The sequence below is a fragment of the Colobus angolensis genome, unplaced genomic scaffold, assembly GCF_000951035.1.
Source record: "Colobus angolensis palliatus isolate OR3802 unplaced genomic scaffold, Cang.pa_1.0 Scaffold229, whole genome shotgun sequence".
In the NCBI taxonomy this organism is placed as follows: Eukaryota; Metazoa; Chordata; class Mammalia; order Primates; family Cercopithecidae; genus Colobus; species Colobus angolensis.
In genome coordinates this window covers 4,835,399-4,849,640 of record NW_012115477.1, presented here as the reverse complement: position 1 = coordinate 4,849,640, position 14,242 = coordinate 4,835,399, and the positions used below count along the sequence as shown (strand labels likewise).

The window sequence follows — 14,242 nt, the reverse complement described above, 5'->3', positions numbered from 1 at the left end:
TGAGTAACAGAAAAAAACAGGCCCACATGCCCATGAAAGTGATCAATTTCATCATCCTTAGTCCTCCTCTGGCAGAGGGGCTTAGAACCTCCTTTTCTGCAGGTTCCGTGAGCTCTGTAGTTAACTCCTGTGATGCTCTCTGCCTCTCAGTAGCGCATACAGCACCATAGGCAGTGGTTTGCATTGCAATGGAAAAAATTTTATGATATTTGTGTGTGTTTTTTAAATTTGGATGATTTTGATATACACATACACATAATCATAGCAAGACCCTGATACAAATTCAATTTTGTAATACTTCAGTGTTAGTATACTTGGATGGCATACAGTTACAATATAGTTTGTATATTTTTCTGCCCTCTATTTATTGAGGGCTTTCGCTGTGTCCAGTAATTCAGTTGGGTCTATAAGGTAGGGATTATCCCATTTCACAGGCAAGAAAGCTGATGCTCAGAGAGATAGACCACCCAGCTAGTAAGTGGCAACTCTAGGATTTGAACTAGGTCTGTCTTCGCTTTGGTGGATATCAGTTTAATTTGATTCAGGCCATAAGTTCTTTGAAGGGCTGCCATCATCTGAGTTTAAGTTTTGTGCTATTAAGAATTGGTTATTACCCATGAAATAGAGAGAAATTGACCATATCCCTGGCTTGCGGCTTGGTAGAAGGGTTCTTGGTGAGACGTGTAAATCGTTAAACAAATTAGATTTATCTACTCATTGGTGATTGAACTGTAGTTGGGGTGGTGGGGGACTGTGCTAGGCCTTCACTGTCTGTTTTAGTGCCTAAAAGTCCTGGAAGATGCATAATAACCTTATTTTTTAGATGATGCTTTGGAGTTTGGGGAGTATATTTTTATTCTCCCAGAAACACAGCTATTGGATGGCTGCTGGGATTTGGCTGTAGATAAGGCAAGCCCTGTAACCCATGTCCTCTCAGTATAGGTTGAGGCCTTGTCCGCAGCTGTGAACTCAACCGTTCTTTGAGGACTGGCCTCTTCCTGGGTAAGAGCTGGCTCCAAAGACCCTGGAGTCAGAATCAAGCTCCCTTTCTTCTGCCAGAGTGCTATGCCCATTACTCAGACTTAGCCTAGATCTGACTTTAGAGCTTTGGTTCCTGGCTACCGTGGACTAGATTTTGTCCTTTCGTTCTGCAGACGTCAGGTTTGAATTTCCCTTTTCTACCCAAGCCTGCTGCTTGGACTTAGTTCCTCTGAGACTGAACCTCTGCCTCTTTGCTTTTGCTGACCTCTCTGTCCTTGACCTTGAGCCATTCTGATTTACAGTATCTGTCCACTTATCCATCATTTGCCAGGCCATGCATTCATTTAACAGACATTGTTCTGGATGTAAAACCAAACCAACCAAGGCACTGTTCTCATGTAGCTGTCATCAGAGTAGAACTGGCCCTGCCATTTCTCCTCCCTCTTCTACCCTCCATCCCACTCCCAAATCTGGTCATCAGCCAAGAACTTTTATATTGGAACTAGAAGCCTGCTGGAAAATATTTAATAAAATTTAAGCTTTTATGATAAACAGTAACACCTGTGTGATTGACCAACCACTCTCAAAGGTCACATGGGAAGTGTAGATTGTGAAGCAAGCTGTAGAAGCTAAATTACAGTAAACTGATGTGGGCACTAGACAAGAAAGACTGTTAAGATCATAAAGCATGTAGAAATTGGAATCAGTCAAGTAGGAAAATGCTAACACACCCTACCCTAAAGCTTTTAGATTTTTGAGTTGTTTCCTGGACAGCAGGATGATGAAATACATGACCAATATGGTGTAGTCTAAATTAATGAAAACTTAACACAAGCTTCTCTGGAAACTGTGAAATGTGAGGCATGCTGGGCTGTCTCTATTTGCATCCCTTTCTCCATTCTCACGTCTGCCCTGTGCTGGGACAGCGAGTCCTCACCACACACTGTGGAATGCGTCACCCTGGATTTCTTGTCCTCCTGCTCTGAATGGGATGCAGCCGGTGGGAAGCATCGGCAGGAGATCAGAGGGTGGAGGAGAGAAAGGTCAGGATATTCCTCCTACGTCTGTCTAGCTTCCTCCTGCAGTTCTGGCAGTGACTGCAGCTCCTCCTTCGTAGCTTCTCATTTATGCCTCCAGCTCCCAAAGGGATCCAATACTTACCTTTACCTCCCTTTACCCCTTCCAGCCCAGGGCTAGTTGAGATCTCCCTCTTTTCTAGTCCTGGTTATCTCTCACCATTTTTGCTTAGTTTCATCAAACCTACCTACACAGCTGTAAATAGCCCCTTCATTAAACACTTTCAAAACCCTTGCTGAGTGTGCATTTTCCTGCCAGTATCCAGAATGATCTGTCAAGCTAATATAACATGTTGAAATATATTCATAATAAAAAGACATTGACTTTATATTTCAAGATGCTACAGTCTGTCCCATCTTTTCTGCTCTATTGTGCAGTAGGTTACTAGCTGAAATTGGCCCTGGGATCACATTGCTAGGCTTGCTCTGGTTTTAGGGTTATTAGACAAGTTGTTTTGTATGATGATACTCTTAGAGGCAATGAGATTTAATACATACAGTTTTTCTCTAGTAGCCAGAAAGTTTCTGTTTAGTCATGCATATTGGTTTTCTGTTGGAGTTTGGTCAAGTTCTGTAATAAATATATGTTTATTTTCATATCTATAAAAGTCAGACTTTACCTAGATTTTATAAATGTTGGGATGATAAATCCTATTAATCTTGTTTAGGCTTTCATTAGAGTTATTAATCTTAATATGTGTGGGATTAAAAAAAGGAAAGAACTAATTATCGTTATCTAAATACTCTCCTTCTGCCAGAGTATCTTGTACAAAGACGTATTTGTTAGGCCAGCTCCTTTGTGGTTGGGTGAGTCTAAGCAGCTCACCTTGACATACATCTGCTAACTTAATCTCTCTCTTAATCAATTCTATCTTGCCAGCAATATTTTGACCTTCTTAAAAAACATCTGTTTACTTTTTTTTCATGAGAAAAAGAATCATGAGATACATTGTCAGCAAATTATCTAAGGGTTGTTCTCGAACAAAATTCTTTTTGGCTAGAGGAGATTTTTTTTTTCAGATAAGTATTATAATTCTGCTGTACCCACATTTATAGAACAGAAACAGATGTGGGTATTGATGGCTTGGTCAGCTAGGCTTTATGTGAATTTCCATAGTACAAGATGGGAAGAGATACCTAACTGCTAAATCATACGCCTTCTTCCTATTTAGGAGAGCCAACACTTTGGGCTTCTGTGAGAAAAGTAGAATCAAGATTAGTTTTGTAGAATCTTTGTGTTGGAAAGGGTACAAAGTATAGCCCTGACTCTTGATCCAGAATCATCTTCATTTGTTCTATGATATTGCTGATAGACTCTGCTTCAGCTTGAGGGACAGCTGGGTCCATCTCTGCTGTTAATACTTCTTTATATTGGTCCCCAAGCAGCCACTTTTATCTCTTCACCCACTAGTGGAAAGTCACCTTTCTAGAACGTCATGAGTAATTCCAGGGCTTCCTCTCCCACAGGGTAGAGTGGCTCAGAAAGTGGAAATAATCTGCTTCTACTTATCCTCCTGAACTCTTCTTTGTCGGACCTTCCAGCTACCCAAACAGTACCTCTCAGGACATATTTCTCAGAGCCCTTTGTGGCTCCCTGGGGCAGATTCATGTGTTCCTTGGCCAACAAATCTGTGTCCACAGACTCATCTCTGCCCAGTTCTTTTTTTTTTTTTTTTTCAATTTTAAGGTAAAACTTACATAACATAAAATTAGCCATTTTAAAGTCTATAATTCATGTCTACCCAGTTCTTGAGCCCATCAGGCCCAAGGCAGCTTATATACTGGGAGCCCCATCTCCACCAGCCTTAACCTGCATATCTCAAGTTGCATAGACATAGGTGCCCACAAACACAGCCTTCCTCTAAAGCCAGTCTCTGCCGTGTTTAGCTCTGTTCCTGCCTTGGTCACTGATTCAGGTCTGGTCGACACTTCATTTTCCCCTTGCTAGGTCTCGAGCACTGCCTGATCTGAGCTGGTTGAGCTATGGTCACACCACTGCACTCAGATCCTGCCAACTCTCTTCCTCTCTTAGAATGAAAGCCCTTGCATGGCTTTCCCAAACTAGACAAGACATCCAGAACTAAAAACCGGCTATGCTAGAACTTTTGACTTTCACTTTGGCCTAGACCTCTCTGTTGCCCGACCCACCAACAGATTGCCCTGTACTGGCAGTCAGCTCGAGGGAAAGTGACATCTCCTTTGATAGTTGTCATCTATAATATAGAGCATTGGCCATCTTAGGGGACAACTGTCATTCTGGTTAAGGGCACTGGGGTCGAGCCTGTCTGGGTTCAATGTCAGCTTCGCCATCTCTCGCCATCTGTCTGCTCTGTGATCCTTCTTACTTAATCTCTGGGCTCCCGTCTCCATTTGTAAAATGGGAATTTTCATAGCATTAGTCTCATATGATCATTATAGTGATTAGGTAAGCTAGTGGATCTTCAGCCCTTAGCTTTGCCTGCTGTATGGTAAGCCCTCAGTGTTAGTTGTCATAGGTTTATCTGCCTGGTCATGGCTGATTCCTCCCCAGTTGCCCGTTCCTGGTAGTTCTGTTTGTTGCAAATGGCAGTGTTGTCTCCTTAGTTCTTCAGTTGTCGTTACCTCTACCACTATGGAATAAAATTATATTAGCTATTAATGGTCCAGTAACTGATAATTGCATGATGTTTTATACTTCACAAAATACTTATCATATATTATCTTAAGTAGTGGCCAAGGCTTGGTGCTGTCTCACATGAGCTACTCTCAGGCTAAGACCCTGAATTAGAGCAGGTCATTCTGATCTGATGTATATGTAACTCCTTGCCTAGCTTTGCCATTGTCCAACTTAACAAGCATGCCAGCTGTTCTTCTCAGCTTAGCCTGGTCTATTTGAGTGCCTCAGCTAAGCTGATAGTCAGAATGCAAAGCAGGGCAGGCCAGTGCCCTGTGGAGTTTGATGACCACCAGCAGAGTTTGATGATCCCTCCTTAGGACAGAGAATCTTTCAGTAAAATGTCCCTTCTCTCTGGGCTCTATCACAATTCACCAATTGAAATGTGTTCTTAGAGATTTAAGGTGTTCTTTGGGAGACTGAGGTGGGCAGATTGCTTGAGCTCAGCCTAGGCAAGACCAGCCTAGGTAACATGGTGAAACTCCGTCTCTACAAAATAAAATAAAAAATTAGCTGGGCCAGTGGTGTGTGCGTGTAGTCCCAGGTACTCAAGAAGCTGAGGTGGGAGGATCACTTGAGCCCAAGATGCAGAGGTGGCAGTGAGTTGAGATTGTGCTCCTGCACTCCAGCCTGGGTGACTGATTGAGAATGTCCTCCCACGCCCCCCCCCACCACCACCCCCGAAAAAAGAAAAAAGAGATTTAAAGTGTTGCTCTCTAAACCTCCACTTTAAAATACAAATGCATTCATTCATCCTTTGTTTATAAACGTATTCAGTAAATATTCATTGAGTGTGAAATGTCAAGACCTGGCTAACTATTGGGAATTCAAAGTGAAAGAAGGTAAGAGTACTTGCCCACAACTGAGCTTGGGCAAGGTGGGGACAGAAAGTGCATCAGTAAGTGCTCCTGAGAGTGCTGAATTAGAAGGATACATGTGGTGCTGTGAGGTCACACAGAAGGGCCAACAAGATCAACCTGAAGACCAGGGGGCTTCCTGGAGGAGGTGATTCTTGAAGTGAACTTTGTGGGATAAGTAAGTGTTAGGCCAAGAAAGTTGTGAGATGAAAAGAGGTATAACAAGCTATTGGCTACAAATGCCTTCCTATCAGTTAACATCTTCAGTTAATGTGTTCACAGACCTAAGGGCAAACAGCATTGGAACTCGTGCTACTAGTATGACTTCTTGAGTGTCGTAGTGTCAAGCTAGATGATTCTCCGCGTTTGCCATCTGAAAGGTTCTCTGGTACTGCCTGCTTCAGACAGGTTTGATTTTGGAGGAGGAATGAGTCTCTTCAAACTGACTTCTTTCCTTTATAATGAAATTTCCAAGATGTAGTCTTCTCTTCCTCCTTGTTCACTCACAGTTTAACACATTTTCCCCACTCCTGACCTTAAGTGACCTTAGACTTACCATCTTTGTAAATGTTACAGTGTCAGGCAAGCGTTCCCCTGGGGTCTCCTGATACAGTGCTCTCCTGGCTCTCCTCCTGACTCGTCTTGGTAGTGGTCTTCATGGTCTCTCTGTAAGTAGCTCCCCCATGACTCGAATATTCTCCCACTTTACTTCTTCCCCTTACTGTGTTTTTAGCTCCTTTAATCCCCAATGTTCATAGTTCTGCCTCTTTCCTGCTCCTCCTTAACAATCTCATCCATTACCAAAGCTTAAATAATTCATAAATTTGTCTCTACCCTCGACCTTTGTCCAGAGGCCTGGTTCTTTATTTCTAACTGCTTGCTAAACATCTATGGCAGGCAGGCTGTCTTAGTACGAAACATGAGTGTTTAAAATCAGAAGCATCGGTCTCACCAGAGCCACTCCTTCACACACTTTCTCCCCTGTTTAATGGTATTTCCATTCTCTCAGTCACCCATAGTTATCTTTGACCGTCAGATCCCATGGATTCTACTTTTGCATTGTCTCTTGCATTTGGCCACGTCTTAGGGTGCTCACCCAGTTATACTTATGTTGTCATTGAGCCTATTAACTTGTCAGTTAAGAGGAGGGGACTTGCCTCACTCATCTTCACTTGCCGCGTGGTGTCCAGAACAGTGCCTTATGCAAAGGAGGCAAGCCCTCACTATTTGTTGAATGAATGTCAATTAAGTGTTTTAATACTTTACCTGCATTTCATGAACTATTTGTCATTTAATATATTTTCTGTTATTAGTTCTCTTAATACTTTTAATCTTAACCAAGGAAGCACAAGAATAAAATTTCATACCCAGAACCTCAACTATGGTACTTCTGTTCTTTCTCAGGATGAGAAATTAGTTAAGCATGCATGGGTCGGGAAACATTAATTTACCTTTTCTTCTTGAGAGTCAGATGTAATACGTAGGATTATTACATTTTTATGGCAATTTTAGATAACATATTTCCCTTTGTACATTAATTTTTCTGCTTTTTCTCTTCCTTATTTTTAATAGGTCTTCAAAATGGAAAACTATCACAATTACATAGATGCTATTGATAGTACATCAATATGATTCAGCTGTTCCCCTGCCTGGCAGAGTGTGGCTGCTGTGCACATAGCCGTGTAATACATATTAGTTACACAGGCATTAGAGAAGCCTTTCCCATCCATATGTATGTGCATGGCCTGTGGAAGTTAATAATGCCATATATCACATGCACATAGAATGTAAAACGTACTTCAGAATGATAGCAAGCTCATATAAAATGAGTATTGGCGCATGATTAAAGGAAACCAGGGAAATATTTTTGTCCTTTCAAAGAACAGAATTATTTGTTTGTTCTGTGTGTCTCAGCATCCCAGACCGTCATTCTGCCTTTTTGTTTTGTGGTTTTCTGGTTGTTTTTTTGTGTGTGTGTTGGGGGGGTTTGGTCAATATATGCATTTCTCTGCAGCCACTTTATTTCACTTCAGCCACATGGATAACAAAGGAACCCCTTTGGAGAAATGAAAGATAGCAATTACACATTGGTATTCATGTTACGGGAGTCCCACTGTCGTCCTCAGGGAGTTTTAACAATGAATATCCAGCATTAATTGCCACAGTAACTGCATGCGTCTGACCTTGCTGAAATGTAATACATCGGTTTTACATAGTGAAATTATTTACCACTAAAAGATTAAAAAAGAATGATTATAAAATTATATTGCTGTTTAGAATGACACATATTTTTTGTTTTTAAGAAAATCCTGGAGGACTTAAATGATTAGCTTACTGCATTTTCTTAGGAATCAGAATACCAGGAGGTAAAGTCACAATTTTATCAGTGATTTGGCTGGCAATTAGGGCAAGATTAGTGCCTTCCTATTCTTATGAAAGGTGAATAAAATACATTGACATCCCTGATTAGCCTGTAGAACCAATTAATAAGGCACAATGGATATTTTTTTCTCTGTTGGGGGTGGGGATATCCTCTTTTATATTTGTACCTGACGGTAGGTAGGTAGGATTTTCTGTCAGTAGGGGAAATGTGCTAGTAGCCCTGAGCACATAGTGCCCTTTTTAAAGAGGTGACATCATCTTTAAGGTGAAACCTACTTACTATCAACTTTTCTTCCTTTAATCTTTTGCTCAAATCCTCAGAAATAGGGAAGCTAGATTTTCTGACATGCATCTTACAGTTCCTTTTTCCCGGGCTACCTTATGCTTACTGGGTATTGCACACTGGGAGAAGTTCACACTAAACACTCTGAAAGTGGTCATGGCTCCGAGTTGGAGGCCACCCTGCTGGGTCAGCAGCAAGCTGTCCTCTGTGACAGAGCCACGTCAGCGGGCCACACTCGCTCTGGGCTGTGGAAGCTGTGTGTGCAGAAATGAATGATGGTTCAGCCGTCTCTCCTTTTTAAAAAGGGACTGAGGTGAAGAAAGTCTGTGCACTCATCCATGACATCCGAATTTCAGCCTAGACGAGATTCTAACTAGAGGTCCATTTTGCTTGTATTCTGGCAAAACAAGTACATGATAAATTTGAAGGCCCTCTCAAGTCTGAAAAAAAATTGAACTGAATGATGGAGTGGGTAGTTTTTTTTTTTTTTCTTGCCTGCCTTTTAAAGTAAGGGTGTAAAGTAAATGAATATATGTATTGATTACAACTGTGGAATATGGCTTACTCATTGTCTTAATGTTTAAGTAATGTATATTTTGTATGATTCAACTTTAATAGAGTGTTTAATAAACATCTGCCAGGTAAAAGAGAATATAGCACACATGTAATTAGTATGTTGTGCTTTTTGAAACTTTGAATTTTGTAGTCTCTAAATTGTTTAGGTAGTTTTAAAAATAAACTCTGAATTCCACCTCCACTTTGTTTTCTGTTTCCTTCAAAGTATGTATGTCTCTAATGTTGTAAGTTTTCATAGCATTTGAGCCTGGATACTTTAATATTAGAGGGAGATTTTTGACCAAACTCCTAATGTATTCTGAATCTTTAAAGAGATGATACTGTAAAGCAACTCTAGAAAATATAGCTTTAGTTAGCTCCTTCCCACCCCTGCCCCTTTTAATTTTCTCTCTCTTTTTCCTTCTCTCATCCATCATCCCTGTCCACAATTAAAGCAAGATGATGAAGTGACGACTGTTCAGGTTAAAGAGCAAGACCAAAGCGTCCTGGTGCTGAAGAAAGTGCAGTGCTGTGGCCCAGCCCCCACAGCTGGGAGTGCGGAGAGCCATTGGAGGTGAGAGTTTCCCTGCAGCCACAGAGGCACGCGCTCCTGTTTCCTTTTCCCTGTCTGCCTTCCCTTCCCTTGCTCCATCTCTCTCGCTCTCTGCCTCCTCTACCCTCCCTCCCTCCCTCTCTTTTCTCTCCGCCTCTCCAGCGTTCTAGCTGACTGCAGAGCTCTTAGCAGCCAGATGGACTCAGTTCCCAGTGAAAGGACAGGGATGGCAAGATCTTTTAGCATTTAGGGGATGCCTTTGTTAGTAACCGTTCACAATGGGCAGCTCCCGGCTGAGGGTCTTTGACCCTCATTTGGAGAGGAAAGATTCCGCCGCGGCGCTCTCAGACCGAGAGCTGCCCTTGCCTACCTTCGATGTGCCTTATTTCAAATACATCGACGAGGAGGATGAGGACGATGAATGGAGCAGCCGCTCGCAGTCTTCCACCGAGGATGACTCAGTGGACTCTCTGCTCTCTGACAGATATGTGGTGGTGTCCGGGACCCCGGAGAAGATTTTGGAGCACCTTTTGAATGACTTGCACCTGGAAGAAGTCCAGGACAAAGAAACAGGTAAGGCTCTGAGTAGCTCATGCTTCCAGACTTACAGCAGCTGATGCCCTTGTCAGTACCCTCAGGGGCAAGGTTCCCACTGTTAGCTGAAACCGGGGTGGGGAGAAATAGCATATGCTTTGTGCAACTCATCCCTTGCCTTGTGCTGATTTGTTTAAATCCAGTAAATGGACACATGTAGATCCCAAGCAGCTTCCTGGGAAGTAGCTGTACAAAGAAAATGATATGAAGGCAGCTATTCTTGTTTCTTTGGCAATTTTTCCCAAATCTCACCTAAAGGCAGTTGGCAAGAGACCAACATTCAATAGCAACATTCAATGGAAAGAAATACAAGGGGGAAGAGGGCTAGCAGGCGTTCACCTGGCATGTAGGCAGTGCTGAGCTGCGGGGAGCAGCCTCTGTGTTGAAATGTCAACAATTAATGCAACTACTCAGCAGCTACATGCTTAGTGGCAACTTCTGCCTTTTTCCAAGTGGTTTACAAACTGCCTGGTCAGAACAAGCCCTGAGGTGCAGACTGTGATACTTCCAGCTTTTCAGAGCAGAAATTGTAATGCACTAAAGCCTTACTGATCAGACTTCTTGTCTTTTAAATTTAATCTGAGAGTAGAACACTCACTTTGCTTTTTCACCCATGCACTTTTGGAAACACTACTATTCCACTTACAAAATGACTTATCGGTAACTTCCTTTATCTCAGAAGGGAGAGTACTTGCTTCTCTTAACCAGAATTTGTAATTTGTTCCATGCTGGAGCAGTTATTCCAATGAATAGGCCTCTGACTGCAGCCTGCATTTTGCAACTTGATCCCTTAACTAAAATGCACTTTTTGCTCCTTCCATAGCACCTGTGAGACCCACAGTTTCCTTAGGTTTTTACCATGCAGGAAGGATTTTGAAATGACAGCTTAGGTGGGAACAAGAATTTCCTTGTGTCCCTGGAGTTTTGTCTGAACGTAAGTGATGTCTGGGTTTATATTGCATTATAAAGGACAATAAGAGAAACAAGAATCTGTGAAATACGTAAATGGGCAAAAAACAGTATCAAAATGACCTAACCATGTATCCTACAGTAAAGTTATTGTGTGATTTTAAAATTCAGATAGATACCCTATTTTGTATATGTCTGAAGACAAAATCAATAGTTGTCATTTACATACACTAAACAAACAGCTAAAAGAAAAATATATTCTCTTGGCATTTGCTGGGTTGATTTTGTATGTCTATAGATTAATATTTTGTGCATTTGAGCACTATTCCCATGTTCTGCTTCATCAAATATAATCATCATGGAAGGTGGGTCTAATTTTCAGTCTACTGATTACCAGACTGCTTTACACAGGTGTTTTGAGCTAGAATGCAGACAGATGATGTGTCATGGAAAAGACACTTTAGTAGTGGTTTGGAAAGATTGAATACTTTGTTCTTCTTAATACCACTACAGTTGTGTAGTGCAAGACTTTGTGTCTGGGTTACATTAGTAAGCAGGAAAATTATTATAACCTTCCCAGGCCTAGCTTGATTTCTGTTTCTTTTTAATTGTCATGAGTTTGTGTTCTCTTTGCTTTTGAGAAAATGGCTCAGGTGCTCACAGGTTCCCGCTACTTAACACTGAGAATGACGAATCACTCTTATTATTGTTGCTAATGTCAGAATTTGCCTCCTATTGGGAAATATAGTGATTTGCATCCTGTCTAGTGACTTATTCTTGCTTTCTTCTCAGTTATACCAACCCTTGGATCATGTATGTCACTTCTGCCATGTGCTCACAAAGCCAAGAGGACCAGGACTTCATGGCTTGACTCTCCTAGCACCAACCTAAGTGGGGAAGAAGGGGTTGGTTGGGGTCACCTCACCTAATTCCTGCTCATTTCCTTAGAGTTTGGGGGAAGGACACACATGAAACGTTAGAGTTTTGCGGAGCCATCTGAGTGGCAAAAGTGGTAACAACTTTCACCAAAGAAACATTTTATGAAAATGGAAAAGTCAACTTTGGAGAAAATGATTAATGTGTATATAAAAGAGATGCCTAAGTGGAAGTCAATGTAGCTCTTCCAAACTTGAAGAACGACACTTGGAGAAAACACAACAGAAAAGCCACCACGTGGTTTCTGTTAATAAGATTATAAGAAATATAATAAATATAAAATAAATGTGTGCAAATTGAAGAAAAGGAGATATTAATAGCTCAAATACTAAGCGAATCAGATATTTAAAGTAACAGGACCCCTTGTCGCCGACCAAGGTGAATTCTAGTTCTTTATCTCGGTCAGGTAAGCAACCCTCATTATCAAAGGCCCGGGTGTGCAGGAGCTGAAGAGAGTTGCATAAACCATATGGAGGACAGATGGAGGAAAATGAGAAGGGGCTGCAATAAAAGTACACAGCAGCATTTTTATGTTCTTGAGCGCCCCTTTTAGGGAGATGGAGCCATCTGGGGCTGCGTGCAGCCATATGGTGGCCCTCCACATGGCCCAATAGCAGTGAGGAGGAGAGGGTCTATGGGAGACAAGGAATGGTCCTGGAGACTGGGATGAGCCTGTTCTGAATTCTTACATTTTTGGACCCACCAGAGGCTGGGGAGTATAACTGAACAAGGGATGTGAGTAATTTCTCATCCCTTTCCCACAAAAGTCACTAATTTGTGAAAATGTAGGTGCAGGACCCAATAGAGGAGGCCCTCTGTGCTCCCATAGGACAAGTGGAAGTGATTACTGATTGATGTTAACATACAACTAAAGTTTACTCCATTGAATATAGCAGGGAGGAGAATGCCAGGGCTATTACAATAAGGCATTTCTGTTGTTTCTGGACTCAAGAATAGAATAGGAAACAACTAAACAATTCATATAGTATTCTATCAGCAAATCAAGCTTTTTAAAGGAAGAATAATTCTAGAGATGAAAGCAACCTACTAATGATTTTCCTAAATGAGTTGACTCACGCACACCTACTATACCTATTTTCATAATCCCTCAAGTACATAGGCTTCCTCCTTGGTAGTGAAAGGAACAAGAAGTCATCCAGTGATATCTGTGGAATGAAGGAACGCATGAGTGAATGAGTGAATTTCTTTCTTTTTTTTTTTTGAGATGGAGTCTCTCTGTCACCCAGGCTGGAGTGCAATGGTATGATCTTGGCTCACTGCAACGTCTGTCTCCCGGGTTCAAGCGATTCTCCTGCCTCAACCTCCAGAGTAGCTGGGATTATAGGGGCCCACCACCTTACCCTGCTAATTTTTGTATTTTTGGTAGGGACAGAGTTTCACCATGTTGGTCAGGCTGGTCTTGAACTCCTGATCTCATGATCTGCCTGCCTCGGCCTCCCAAAGTGCTGGAATTACAGGCATCAGCCACCGTGCCTGGCCGAGTGAATTTCCTAAACTCTTAAAGAGAAGATCAATGGGAAGTGCTGAAAAGAAACAAGCAAACTGACCAGGCATTTGGGTCTTTATTTGCAGCCAGTTTTGAAATGTTCATCCATCTGTGACAAGATCCCTTTTTGTTTACTAAGTTAGCAGTAACACTCCCTGAGAGCAAGCAGTAATGAAATTCATTGTCATCTAAATTTTTCAGCATTTCTTCTTTTGTCTGATAGTTCTTCATTGTTTAAAGTAGGAAAACTATGAGTCTGGTAACTAGATATTTGTGAACCTAGACAGTGATTGAAGCTGTTTTCAAAGATTTCCTTTTTTTCCCCCCAAGGTTCAGGTTTTGCCTTGAAATATTTTGAAGTGTTAGAGGAAAATCAAGTTGTTTTTGGAGCTTTATCTTTTCCCAGAAATGGGGCAAACATCATTGGGCATGAGATTTACGTGAGAGAATTTCAAGGAAGGCAAGAAAGAAAAAAAAACCGAGGAGCTGTGAGAGGAGTTGAAGGGATGGGGGAGCAAGTTTGGGCCCAGCCAGCCCTGCTGCGTTGTGGTCCTGCTAGTGACTGTACCTAGTTAACCCTTTCTCCTGCCTAGAGAGGATACAGTGTGTTTTGCTTACAGATGCTTCTGTAGTGAATGATGATTTCTGTTTCAAAGCAGGGGGAACACTGTGGATTATATGGAGAAACCCCTTCTTATTGATTTTTCTTTCAGAATCTGTGTTATGACAGGTCTACCTTAGGGAAAACATAGGAAATATGTTATTTCCCATTTCCTTATTCGTGTTTTTGAAGAAAATGTACTTATGATTACAGGTTTCCAAGAAAAAAAAAAGCCAACAGAGAATAGAAGAGTAGGAATAGGTAAAGCCTACCAACTGGTTCTCATTAGGCCTGACCTGATTTCTTTTAGGTATGGCTGCTTTTTTTTTTTTTTTTAATTTCATGAGGTTATCAT

General features: G+C 41.6%; 1 protein-coding gene across 1 annotated transcript in view; it reads left to right on the top strand.

Moving 5' to 3' along the window:
• The window catches only part of RAPGEF5 (Rap guanine nucleotide exchange factor (GEF) 5), a 245,155-nt gene that overhangs the window by 160,571 nt on the left and 70,342 nt on the right, over nucleotides 1–14,242 (top strand). Inside the window, exons 10-11 of the mRNA XM_011944171.1 lie at nucleotides 9,243–9,361; nucleotides 9,825–9,913. Coding sequence (XP_011799561.1) covers nucleotides 9,243–9,361; nucleotides 9,825–9,913 — 208 coding nt within the window. The remainder of the gene's footprint in view (nucleotides 1–9,242; nucleotides 9,362–9,824; nucleotides 9,914–14,242) is intronic.